Source organism: Vanessa tameamea, chromosome 15, assembly GCF_037043105.1.
Source record: "Vanessa tameamea isolate UH-Manoa-2023 chromosome 15, ilVanTame1 primary haplotype, whole genome shotgun sequence".
Classification (NCBI taxonomy): Eukaryota; Metazoa; Arthropoda; class Insecta; order Lepidoptera; family Nymphalidae; genus Vanessa; species Vanessa tameamea.
In genome coordinates, this window is record NC_087323.1 from 7840886 (window position 1) to 7854610 (window position 13725).

Consider the following 13725-nt stretch of genomic DNA (forward strand, 5'->3'; position numbering starts at 1 on the left):
ATTTAAGTTTATATCTATCGTATCTTCATTAAATTCTCCTACTGGAGTTAAAAATAGGACGTAAGTATTCATTACAATACAAAAAATAAAATTAATACCTCGATTACAAAGTGCTTTAATTAATTAAATACTTAAGCTATACAGAAGTTAGAATGTTATAACAATCATCTGATTACGGCAGAAACCGTTCATATTCCATGAAAAATGTGCACTTTCGTATCGTTTCCCATGCTTTATTGCAGTATTGGAACCATCCCTTTTCCGATAAGTTTGGTACATTCGTTATTTGATGCCTGTTTACGCCAAGTATCATCCATCGAAGACGCTTCGCTAATTCTTCAAAGGGGGGATGACCGCGGTATATGTCACGGTTTTCTAAAACAAGAAATCAATATATTAAAAGAGCACGTCGTAAATTATCATCGTACGGATAAAATAAGTATTTTAATTGTATTTTTAAGCAATGAGATATAAACATTCAGTAAGCGGACCGAAAAAATTATGCAACATATTACGCTACTTTATAGCCTACGTCCGAATTCATATCATATAGGAACATGTACGCCCTTATTTTTTAATACTTTTAATTAGGCTTGATCCATAGGTAACTGCTATAAAATAAACTGTAATATGTACCATAAACATTGGCATTGGTTTTATTTTTCTTTCTTTAAAATTAACAAAGATCCCTTCTTTTCCTTTCTTTAAATAACTCCTAGACTATATCTACTCCATCAACTATTATTAGTACTCTCTACTATACAAAATAGGTTACGATATAGGTTCCTATCGGGGGCAGTTTCGCCGTGGAAGTACATCTAGACCTTTTCGATGTATAAAACAACAATAGCGAAATATATAACACAGTATTAACATTGGGATCACACTAACTTGAATAAGACAGTTTTAATTAATAAAAATTCCAAAAAATTATATTATATAGTGACTACATGTAAGTGTTCCACTGGTGGACTAAAGCCTCACGTGGTCTCAAATGGAGCTGCCATTGCCATTTGTTTGTGGGAGATTTTCGTTGACTCGTGTAGGTGTCCTGACGATGTTTAACTTCACCGCCATGTAAAATATATATTATTAACTAAATGCCCTTGAAAATTCAGTGCTGTTCGCATGGATTTAAAATTGCAATCTTCAGCTACGTATCACATGTTCTAATCACTCAGCTCTTAGTATTATTATAAATAGCCTTTGTTCCGATATACTCATATTTATTTAGTATTTAACTAAATTATTTAATCTTCAATTTTAATATAAATACAATAACTTACCAAAATCATCATATATCTCGGGTAATAAAAACAGATTTATTGGTGTACCACAAGTCCGAACATTATAGGACTTGCACACACTGTCTATATTCAGACCATTCTTATTTGTATCACTGTACATGTACATTCCGGAATTAAGCTGAAGATTAGACCTCTGGTATGCTTTCCTGTAAATAAACGAATCATTAGTTTACCAGACAAAAAGGTCTTTCGAATTAAATAAAATAAAAAAAAATGTTCTATATAAAAAACAGCTGTTCGGGCTATATATTTTAAGGCTAAGCCTCTTCTCCCTTTGAGGAGATGGATTGAAGTTAATTCCACCATGCTGCTTCCATGCGGGTTGGTGGATATACATGAGGCAGAATTTGAAATAAGATACATGCAGGTTTACTTATGTTTTTTTAACACTAATTAAACCCATGTTGATTAAATTGTGCTTGCTTGGGCTTGAACCTGCAATCATGAGTTAAGATGCACTAACCTAACCTAATCACTCGGCCATCTCGCATCTTAATAAAACTGCCAGTTGCTTTAACACATTATATTTACAACAATAATCTGTGTATTCACAATATAATTGATTATTTATTTTGATCACAATCAGTGACAATCGTTGCCTGTATACAAGAAGTAAAGATATACTGGTTATATATATGCTACTAGACAAACTTGTAACATCAAATATCAAATTCTGCCAAACTGTCTGGGGTGTAGTATTTAGTCTTTTTTACCAAAATACCGAAAATATTTTTTCTTTCTTATTAATAAAAATAGTTATCTTATATTAAAACATTATTAATAAACTATCCATTCCAATAACAGGAAGTGGTAGATACAACACAATTAGCTTTAAAAATTAGAAAGCTCAACTGCCCTGAGTAGCTCTTGGAACACTGGAAGGATTCTAGCTATATCCCATACATCCAAATCAGTTGTGGTTACATAAAAAAATATTACACTACTATTTTGAGCAGTTGTGTAATTAGGCATACTAGGGGGTCGCGCGCGAAACGTCGTGTTTATTTAACAGATTTTTAGGAATTTCGAAAACTATGATAGGATCTGTTTTGATTTAATTTCATTGTAAACTGACACCTGTTCATACGTTTTACATTTGTTTTTTACAGGCACAGCGCCGCTCTCTACCCGGCCAGTAACTTTTTTCCGTTCTCTAAAATAAATTATTTGTTAAATCGTAACAATTTTGTAAATTGCAATCAAGAGTCCTCTTTAATTTTTTTGCACATCTACAGCTGGAACTCTTCAACATAAGATCATAAACGATCTTCTACGTGCAGTTATCGTCCCATAATCACTGGGACAAAAATCGGCTTTAGCTATTAATATATGAGATTACTTTATTGTAACATTGCGAGATGAGCAGAAAGTAGTTTCTAAGTAGAGTGGTTTTGCAGTGAGGAGAGGAGAGGACACATTTAAGTTCGGTGGATATAAGATATCCAACACATGCCAGAATAAGCATTATGTTTTTCTTCACCAAAATCATATTAATTTGAACCAAAAAAAATTATTAAGATCCACTTGCGTCTATGTTATATGGCTCTTAAAATGTCATCAATGTATTTACCTATAAAGATCCTGCATTGTTTCGACGGCGTTCGGGGTATAATCTTCTAGTTGACATCTGTTATGTAGAATGAGTAAATGTGGATGACTTTCCCCACTACTTGTTGACTCGGAACTTTCTTGATTGGTGTTCATTGCGTTAGACGCTGATAGGGTAGGTTTCAACATTTCTGCTGTTTGGATGTAACTGTAAAGACAAAAGTTTGGTTTTAGTGACGTATTTTTCCTATATGTTCTCTATATCTCAATATTAACTAATATTGTAAATGTAAAAGTTTACATGTTTGTAATTCGATAACACAAAAACAGATGGACGTTTTTCGATCAATTTTGGAATAAAAAAAGCCTAGACCCTTTAACTTGAAGGCTAGCAGCTGCCACCGATGTGCGATTTTGCAGTCCGACGCCAGTTTAATAATACTAAACAATGAGGAATACATTTCTCTAACTGATGCAATACATATAATAAAACTGGATTTTTTTAATAATATACGAAAACCATAAAAACTACTATTGTGTGTGATTTCTTTTTGTCCTTAAAAATATTATTTGTTTAAAAACATGAAATTAGATAATTGAACATTATCATTAAGAATGAATTATTTAAACTGTTTTTTGTAGAGCATTGTACAAAATCTTTCACTATAAATATTAATCTAAAAAACAATACAACTATTACAAAAACTAAAATATAATATAATGCTGAGTTTGAGTAATTCTTTATATTTTATCAAGTATATTGCCTAGCATGTTCATGTAAACAATAACAACTTTTGTCTGTCACATCTGTACATGTTTTCTTAATGTAATTATCATTATACTTTTATTACCAACCGTATAAAATTATAATCAGTGAACCAATCTTGCACAGTAATTAAAACATGACATATCGACATAAGATATGAAGCAATTTGGAGACAATCAACTGTCATAATGTTAGCACTCCTTGCAGTCACAGGATTTGTACTTGTTTCTTCTATCAATGAAGGCGACCACAGAGGTTGACAATCCAGTAGAATTATCCGATCATTAGTAATATACATGTCGACACCTGAAATATAATAAGCACAATGTTATTGGAATTGTTTTAGATTACATTGAATATTAGTAGTTACAGTACAACTTTCTTATTGACTAACTATATATGAGATCATTAAAAACTATTAAAAAAGAAATTTATGTATAAAAAGACCTTAAAAACAACTTTATATAAAAACATTATAGAATATAAAGAATATTCTATTGCATATATGCATGATATACATCATATCACAAATATTGATCTTGAAAATTTGGTTTGGTAAAACCATATTTGGCTTTTCTTTAGTATATTATTATGTTCAATATTGAGAAAATACCTTTTGTGCAGTTAACTCCTCGTTCTATATATTCTATATCTTGCATTTTGAATTTAAATATATTACGAACATCTTGTGGTTTCTCTTCGGGTGTTTCTGAGAAGCTGAGACTTTCTAATTGGTTTTCTACTGGTATTTCACTTGATTCAAGTGAAGGCTCTATAGAAACTTCATGAGATTGAAGTATTTGTGTACATAGGTCACTGCCTACTTCATTTTGGGCAATGAGATTTAAAATCATAGATTTGCCAACACCCTGAGTTCCTGTAAATGAGAATATTAGATATAATTGTAAATATTATGAAACATTATGAAATCCACATCAATTCTGTTGCTTTCGTGACCAACCAGGGCTTCATCTTATAATAAACATATATGTTATAATATTGGGGGTCAAAAGTATTAAGATTATGATGTTGTTATAGACAAAATTTCATTTATCCTAGGGATATAAGATGTTATGCCTCTTATGCCTTTCTCATTCACCCTTCAACCTGGAACTCAACAGTATTGCTGCTTAGCAGAAGAATATAAGTAATAGATGAGTTGGTGGTACCTATCAGAACAGGCGTTTATAATGCCCTACCAACAAGTATATGGTTTATTACTGAAATTTTCACATTTATATACAACTGTAAACTAATTTTATCAAATGTTTGAGATTATTACAGAGGAATTTATTAAGTTATGTGTTTAAAATATTATGAATAATAAAATGTTCAAACCTAATATTCCGACCACCAAATAATTGGAATTAGAATCATTGAGAAACTCAAGAGCTGCACTGTTAAATTCTAAATTCTCATCTAGTAATTTCACAGGTTCTGCCATCAATTTGAAAACAGCATTGGATTTTTGATCTGATAAAAAGGTTTATTAATGTACATGAATATTAAACATTTTCAATTCATACAGATAGATAAAATAGATAGATATGAAATCTCTCATTAATTATTTAAGAATTACTTTAAGTAAGTAATATGTTGTCAGATCTTGAAAATTTTCTATACTTACTACTTTTATTACTTTGATAATGATTTTTGGCAAGATACAAATCCTGTACTGAAAATGTATGGAATTTGTATTATCTGATCAAAGTAGCACCTTCATAATGAAAACCTAAAATTCCATGCCATGCTAATTTTACGTAGCTGGAAACCACTTATTGATATAACACATACATATTAGTTTAATAATCTGATAATCGGACATCTTTTGATACAAACCTTTCTTTTCCTTCTCATTTTGAGTTATTTTCGATGGATGTGGGCTCTCAATGTCTGCTTGTGACTTTGGGCTCAGAGGCCTTTCTTCTTTTGGAGTACTCTGTTCACGAGTTTTTAAGATAATAGTGGGTGGCTTGTCTTTTTCGTTTTTCTCTTTGGATTGATCTTTTGGAACATCTCGATCAGATTTTAAAATTACTGGCCTTCTCGGAGTAGTTATAGACTCCTGTAAGTTTAATTTGTTTAAATAATAAAACAAAAATTAATAGATAAACAGGCGCATCGTGTTATTTTTTTGGTACCTTAGTCGTTATAATTTTCTTTTTTTTGTCAGCCATTCTAAACGGATATCTGCTAAACTAAATAGACAATTATGAACTACATATATTAAGAATATTAAAATAAATTCATATTTATTGATGTTTACACCGATTGTTGGACTGTAAACATAAACAACACCTTACAATAATATTAATTTATTTTTTCTGTCAGTCACAAATGGCATTCATACTTCATAGTCAACTATCAAAGTCAAACGTTTCAAATAAAATTCCTTCATTTCTTAAATTGTTGGAAAACGTGCAAAGATCTGAGACGATACAGTCTAGTTTGATATGAAAACGCAGCCATGTGGTCATTTGTTAATTAACTTAATCATGTGTGTGATTTGCATTTTTATATATTTATAAGATTACTAGGTATTCCTCTACATGCGTACAATAAGGTTCTTTTTCAACTTTTAATTTTTTTTTTTTTTATTGGAGAAATTCTAGATTTTTTCGGCTAGTAAAGTTAATTAAAATTTTGGCGAGAAAGTTGGCTCTTTTTAACTATAATATGCATTTAATATACATATAAACCTTCCACTCGAATCACTCTGTTTAACGGTGCAATCCGTGTAAAATTTAGTTAAGTGGCTTAAAAAATCTACGCGTATAATAAGACGGTTGAAAGCAACTGTGTTTTATATATGTATAGCTTGTCCGATTACTACTCATGTTTAGAAGTGTGAAAGCAAGATTTCAACGTTTGTAACAAAAAAAACATTAAATTTAATTAATTTATGTAAATCTTTCGGGTAGATTTTTTAATAGTTTTTTTTGTGAGGTAAGGTAAGCCATTTTAAAATTTGGCTACACTGCAAATACAATTTATGATTGTCATTTTATTAAGTAAAAATAGTAAGAACGAAAATGATCGGCGTAAATAATATTTATTGTTTGTCGATTGTCTTTTTTGTGTTTTTATTAAAAACAGTATATACTGAAGACATATGTGTAGCAAAAGGTCCTTGCTCGTGTGTATTTTCTAATGGCACCGGTATTGACTTATCGCTTACTATTAAAGCAACATTTTATTCTACGCAATCATATAAATTAAAGAACAATGGATCACAGTACGAATTGAGTACCTATTTCTATCACCCGTGCACTGATGTGTTGCTTAAAGTGAATAGTACTGCAACGAATAATTCATGTGACAAGCCATTGTCGGTAAGAATCTTTAAATCTAGTTTATTTTCCTTCTACTCATCCTTATCTTCGTATTGTATTAAAAAGCTTAAAATTGTACTCCTAATTTTAAGATTGATATCTGGTATCTTAACATTGAAAGTCCTTGGTTGATTGTGATGATATTTTATTGAAGTAAAATAATGTCATTTGACCGTTTTATACTTATGTTATAAAAAAATCCAAAAATCACATACGGCTGTATAGCATTCTATATTCGAATCAGTAAAATTAACGTGTTGAAAATATCTTTATTTTTGTGATTTTCAATAAGGATTCAGTATCATATCAGGAACATTTCTTAAAAACAAATAAACAAGTAAAAAAAATAATAATAATTGTATAATATGCTTATATAACTAGTGATTGCGTACAGTTTATTGAAAATGAAATAAATGGTATAAAATATATACAGAAATTTAAAAAAATAATATCAGTTTAACTTTAAATTACAGTCATTTTATTAAAATAATGATAAATACAAATACTGTGTCACAGTAAATTTGAACAATAAAAAGAAATATGTATATAATAATCATAAGGTCATTTACATTCATTTCAGATATGTCGACATAAAACGACATTGGATTTAGTTCCTAATAAAACAGATACATTTAAAACAGATGGAGGTAATTATGAATTTCTAGGACGGTCAAATGTTTCACAGTTTAGTGCTGATGGGAAATCAATTACTTACTTCAATGGTCCATCGTAAGTAATACATTTACATAATATAACAGTAACTATAGTAATGTGTAATTTGTAATGGTTTCAATGGTTTTCCAAGTCTAATCAAATTGAATTTTTTATTACAAGAATATGAAATTTATGCTTGTCACATGAACAGTTTAAATTGAAAGTAAGTGAAAATGCAAAATGCAGCTCATAGTATTATATTATGCACTACAACCATCCCCAAAAACCACTTCATCTTCTGGTATAAGTATTATGTAAATATTTTACACAACATTTCTGAATATTAAAAAAAGAAATAAAATATTTCAATAAGTTAATCTCAATTCTATTTTACATTAACCTTTGTACGTGTAACTTAAAATATGTATTTAATAATATTGTCTACTCTTTTACATTGATAGAAAGAAACACAAGTCGAAAAACTGGTTTTCTGAATTAATATCTGGCCCAAAGTCATCATCAGTTGAATAATTACAGAACTGGTTTTGATTCTTGTGTTTTAGTAAGTTTCACATTTCATGTAAACTGTCAATAATTACACCTTTCCTTAAAAATATATATAGTACATACTTTTTTACTTTAATTTTTTAGATATTGTATTGTTTGTATATTTAGTTCCAATTCTTGTTTATATTGGCCTTTTGAAAACTTCTTTGTATAGTTCCCTACTTATTGTTATTCTAGGTATAAACATTGATCTTTGTATTGAAGGTGCATTTTTACATTACATTAACAGCCTGTAAATTTCCTACTGCTGGGCTAAGACCTCCTCTCCCTTTGTGGAAAAGGTTTTGGAGCATATTCCACCACGCTGCTCCAATGCGCGTTGTTGGAATACACATGTAGCAGAATTTAATTGAAATTAGACACATGCTGGTTTCCTCACTGTGTTTTCCTTCACCACTGAGCATGAGATGAATTATAAACACAGATGAAGGTGCATAAACCAATGTAATTACAGTAACAGGGAACAATTACATCCAAGTCTTTTCTGGATATACTTTTGATATCATAGTAATATAATCATGTTCATTATATATTATATTATGGTGAAAATCATAAATTTTTATATAAAACTACAAATTTACTTTTTGTGCAGGTTGACCCTTGTTACATTAGTATGTGCTCAAACAGATGACCAGCTACAAGTTGTTTCACTTGTGGATCCAGACAATATAGTAAGTTGAAAGAACTAAAGATATATATGTATAACATTTAGTATTTATAACAACATATACTAAAATATATTTAGACTTACTTAGATTAGATTTTTACTTGGTGGTATGGCTTCGCAAAAGCCCATCTGAGTAAATACCACTCACTCATCAGATGCACCCAAACAGCTATTCCAGTGTGAAGGGTGAGTGAGTCAGTGTAACTACAGGCACAGAGGTCATATCATCTTTGTTCACCAGCACCAATGTCTATGGGTGGTGGTGACCCTTTACCGTAAGGAGTCCGCCTACTTATATACATATTTTTTTGTAATTTTTAAAACTTATTTTTAATTAATTTTAATGTGTTAGTTCAGCTGCACTGCTTCACCAAAAACTTTTTTTTACAGGTACTATCATTTTATTCAAGACAAGCATGTCTGAAACTTCTCGAAGAAGAGGGACGTTCCTTTGGTTCAACTTTGCTTATAATATTCTTCTCATTTGTGATATTATACCTTGTTCTTGGAATATGCACTAAGAAATTCTTAATGGGTGCAACAGGGATTGAAGTTGTACCTAACTTGACTTTCTGGTCAGATTTACCGAATCTAGTCAAGGTATGATTCTTTTTATTGATTACATTAAATTGATTATTATAATAATCTATTATGTAACTTTGTATTTAGGTTTTCTTTGTATTTTTATATATATATCTTTATTTCACGAACATATTGAGCAATATTTACTGGGATGACAGATTGTTTTTTACCTTTGTGTTTTAGGACGGTTGGGCCTTTGCAATCAATGGCTTCAAATTGCCAACTCGCGGAGCCGGTCCCGTGACGTCACCAGACCCAAACAGTTACGACAGCATATAACATCAGAGCGAAGACCCCCTCAATGAAGGTCAGCTAATATTGATTGAGTAATATCGTGAAACAATATATAACATGGACTTAAACATTTAAACATTACGTCTTGCCGCTATTATAGTTTTCTGACGCTGCAACACGTGGGGATCAATATAAATGTGGCGTTATGTAATAACCGTATTAAAAGAAAAGCTTAAATATGTATAGAGAAAGTAGAATAATTTTTATACATTATATAATAACTATTCATAAATTATTATATTATATTCAGCAATTTAAACATCAATAACTCAGTAATACAGAATACTTTAATACTGTAGATTTTGCCGAGTGTACTCGGCATTGCATTCAATGTTGCTTAAACCACGCCAATAAGCTAATTTAATGTACGCAAAAATATAATGTTGCAAAAACCTATCTATTATATACAATTTAAATTTAGAATTCTCATTTAAATATTTCAAGACGTACATCCAGCAACTGAAACGCTGATCAGAGTCACATTACCTACGTATATGCAAGTCTTTAATCTGAATGGTCATTGGTTAGTGGTAGACGATGACGCAATAGGTGGCCAATGAACATTCTGTATTAAGTTGGATTCGTAATTTGAAAACAGCTTATCATTTCAGAATCTGGCAGTTAGTGTGTGATTGGAATGTTTTATTTTAAAGGATTGCCATTTTACTAAAACATTAAACTATCTTTAATTATCGATTTTAAGATTTTGGCAGATAGCCGACTTATATTTTTGCAGACCCGTATACACACCTTTAAGAATCTCTAGATACATAAGTTTCGAAACAAGCATAATAAATGTATAAAATAATTTTGAATTTTATATATAATATATTTATAATGTTAGCGGAAAATCCCTAGCTAATAAATAATTAATTAATCTGATATTAAGGAGGTATAGAGAGGATATTAATAACAATTTATTACATGATGATATTACGACAAAGGTCCGCACTTGGCAGTCGTCGCGATGTAAGGAGTTTATTATTTATAACTTTAAATATATTGAACTGAGGGTTTGAATTTAAAACTCATTGATATTTATCTTAAAACATAAGACATTTTCGAACTGAAATCGGAACTTTTTCTTTGAATTATATAATAAAGTACATTGTTTATTTTTATTACAATAGTTAATTAGTTATCGAACTCTAACACATGACCTTAATAATAGTTATGAATGAGAAATATGACCAATAAATTTCTTGTTAACAAAAGACGTAAATAACAACAATGATCCCGCCTAAAAACGTGAACAGTGAACTGTCAGTAGTATTCCAAATTATGTAATGTTTTTAATGAGCAGTTCAATTTGTTATAATTCTTTTTTTGTTGGGTCAGTTTATTGAAGCAGTTTATAGGCAGTACAACCTTTTTTAATAAAATGCAAAAAGAAACCGCGGCGTTCATCTAATTTGATATGATTATTTTTTTTCTAATCAAATTGTTATTCTGGATGTATAATGTATATGCGTGGCCGTTTATGCGATAACAGCCTAATTTATTATTGATTAGTTTTACCATTTTCAATATCGTTTAAAATTGGAATCGAAGTCTGTTTAATCTAATTGTAGTATAAATGTGTAAATTTTTATGTATATTATGTAGTGATCGTACTTGATATTATAAATCATGAGTTCATTAATCATAATACTATAGTTGTAACTGTTATTAGTAGAATTTTATGGATGAGTTATGATAATGGCACATTATCTATTCAAATTAGGTATTGTAAAACCTATAAAAAGCCCTTTCTTTAAGTAACAATATCTATATTATCGTGGCATAAAAACATGATTTAGTTAAGAAGCTGGCAAGGATTTCCGTAGATGGTTTGCTAATGTTTCCAGATCAGATAGATTTAAATATATTCGATCGATTTTTCATTACAACGCTTCTTTGTTAAAAGAATAAAGAAGTTTTTATATTATTTGCTTCATATCTATCTATATCTTGGGTTGAAAGTCAAAATCATCCAGAAACCAAGAAAAATCCACGCGGACATCCAGAGTTCTCCATTAATTTCGCAATGTATATTGTTTTTAATTGTAAAATTAACTTTGACAGCTTGAATATGTTGACAGATTATTTTATCTAATGTTTTTTATGGTACGCTTAAATAATAATGTCTGCCCTATAAGCAAATAATATAAAAAAAATTACAAGCTGGCTGCTTAACCATTATGCGATTATGTCACGTTATTATCCATATTATGAAAAATAAGAAACACTCTCACATAAACTCCCACTTAATTAATGTCTATATATAATAACATATTTATATTAATATATATTTAAAAACAGAACTAACAATCTTTTTTAAAATTTTCAAATAAGCTAATACGACTTTAATGACTTTATCATATTATGCATATTGGACATTAATATATTAATTCTGTTATATTTTATATCAACATATAAATATGTATGCTAATTGCATTCATATAATAACAAGTTTATTAATAGTTACTCTGTGGGTTCTTTTGCTTTATTTTATTATTTGTCATCTTTCTCTATCTGTGGTCAATATCATAAATAATTACTACAGGTATAATAATTCTTTAAACATATTTATTTTCCCTTTCCTTTAAAAAAAACATAATAATTATTTATGGTTCATTATGCCATTATTATTATTCTCGTAGTGTATTATAATGTGCCAAGAAATTATTTAAAATGTATTATCCAATAATTAAAAGTGCATAATTTTGTTTGCGGTTTTTGCTTTTTCATATATTATACATATATACCTATTATTATCTTTGTAATGTGTAACAAAATTATTGCCGTCACGACAAAGAACGTCGTAATTATAACTAATGATGTTCAGTTATAAACATTATAATAATTATGAGATGCCTAAAGATCACTTTTATTGCGTGTATTCCTGTAGTTTATAAGAGCGCGTTCTTCACCTTATTTTTGGAACTTGGTTTGTGTTTGTAATCCGAGTTTCGATGGGCAGGTTGTAATGTCTCAGTTTGTATCACGAACACCTACATAAATAGGTAAATTAAAAATAATACTCATATCGAATGGTTTGTTAGTAAAAGACTTTGAAGATACCTGTAGCTGCCTGAAATGTATCGTAGCTCATTGACTACCGATTGAGATAACGATCTCCTTTATTGAATCGTAGGTGTAGCGTTTGCTAAAGGCATCTTGCAATATTCGAAGTTGGGTTATTTTTTGTGTGACGGCAGTACATTTTATAATCTCTCGTCTTACATATCTTTGAATAATGTTTTTTTAATTCTCTATATTATACTGTTTGATTGCTCATTTATATTTTGAAGTGTTTTAAGAGTAAAATATATATTTGTGATTTTATACATTGTTTTATATTCACTCGAACTTTATACTTTCGCTTTGCACAAATAATTAAAAACATGGTCTGTGTTGAACCTCTTCAATAAATAATAAAAAATAATAACATATTTTTTCTTCTTTCCTTTTTCGTTTCGTAATAATACTGTTTATTCAGATGGTGAATCATGCTGCCGGTGAGTTGTATACGCAATAGTATGCTTCATGTCATTCATAATATAAAGTTTTAGGTATATTTTATTTGTATGAAAATGTCACGTGACGGTGAAAAGTATTAGCATTTTTTATATTGTATTACATATATCCATAGTTCTTGTCCAAAAGGTAATTTTAACTTCAAAAACAAATCAAAAATATGCTTGTAATGTTGCTAAAGGCTAACATAATTTGACTAAACAATACCTCTGTGTTAAAATTAATCTGTACGAGCGTTGTAAGTCAGCAGTATTCGATAGTTAGAATCGATTAAGAATTTCACGTTAACATAAATTTTTAACCAAATTTTACAAGATGTTATGTAAATAAATACGTTCAGATTTTGGGTACGATATGGATACAATATTGTAAAATTATGTGTTTGTTGATTAAAACAGTGATTAAAATTGTGTGTAATTATGTAGTAACGTGCTAAATATAGCGTTGAAATAATAACCATTGTGATATTGTCTTAACTAAATAAGTAAA

At 29.5% G+C, this 13725-nt stretch overlaps 2 protein-coding genes across 2 annotated transcripts; one reads left to right on the top strand and one right to left on the bottom strand.

Annotated features, from left to right (window-relative positions):
• Positions 1-99: 99 nt before the first annotated feature.
• On the bottom strand, positions 100-5931 carry LOC113399669 (nonsense-mediated mRNA decay factor SMG9-like). The gene is made up of 8 exons (XM_026638853.2): positions 5763-5931; positions 5461-5686; positions 4960-5094; positions 4235-4498; positions 3711-3927; positions 2878-3063; positions 1287-1453; positions 100-375 (listed from the first exon to the last, which is right to left on the bottom strand). Exons 1-8 carry the CDS (start codon positions 5796-5798, stop codon positions 173-175), a joined length of 1434 nt encoding a protein of 477 aa, XP_026494638.1. The 5' UTR covers positions 5799-5931; the 3' UTR covers positions 100-172.
• Positions 5932-6588: 657 nt separating this feature from the next.
• Positions 6589-13147, top strand: LOC113399692 (uncharacterized). The gene is made up of 5 exons (XM_026638891.2): positions 6589-6953; positions 7534-7682; positions 8767-8845; positions 9232-9441; positions 9607-13147. Exons 1-5 carry the CDS (start codon positions 6654-6656, stop codon positions 9700-9702), a joined length of 834 nt encoding a protein of 277 aa, XP_026494676.1. The 5' UTR covers positions 6589-6653; the 3' UTR covers positions 9703-13147.
• Positions 13148-13725: the final 578 nt, after the last annotated feature.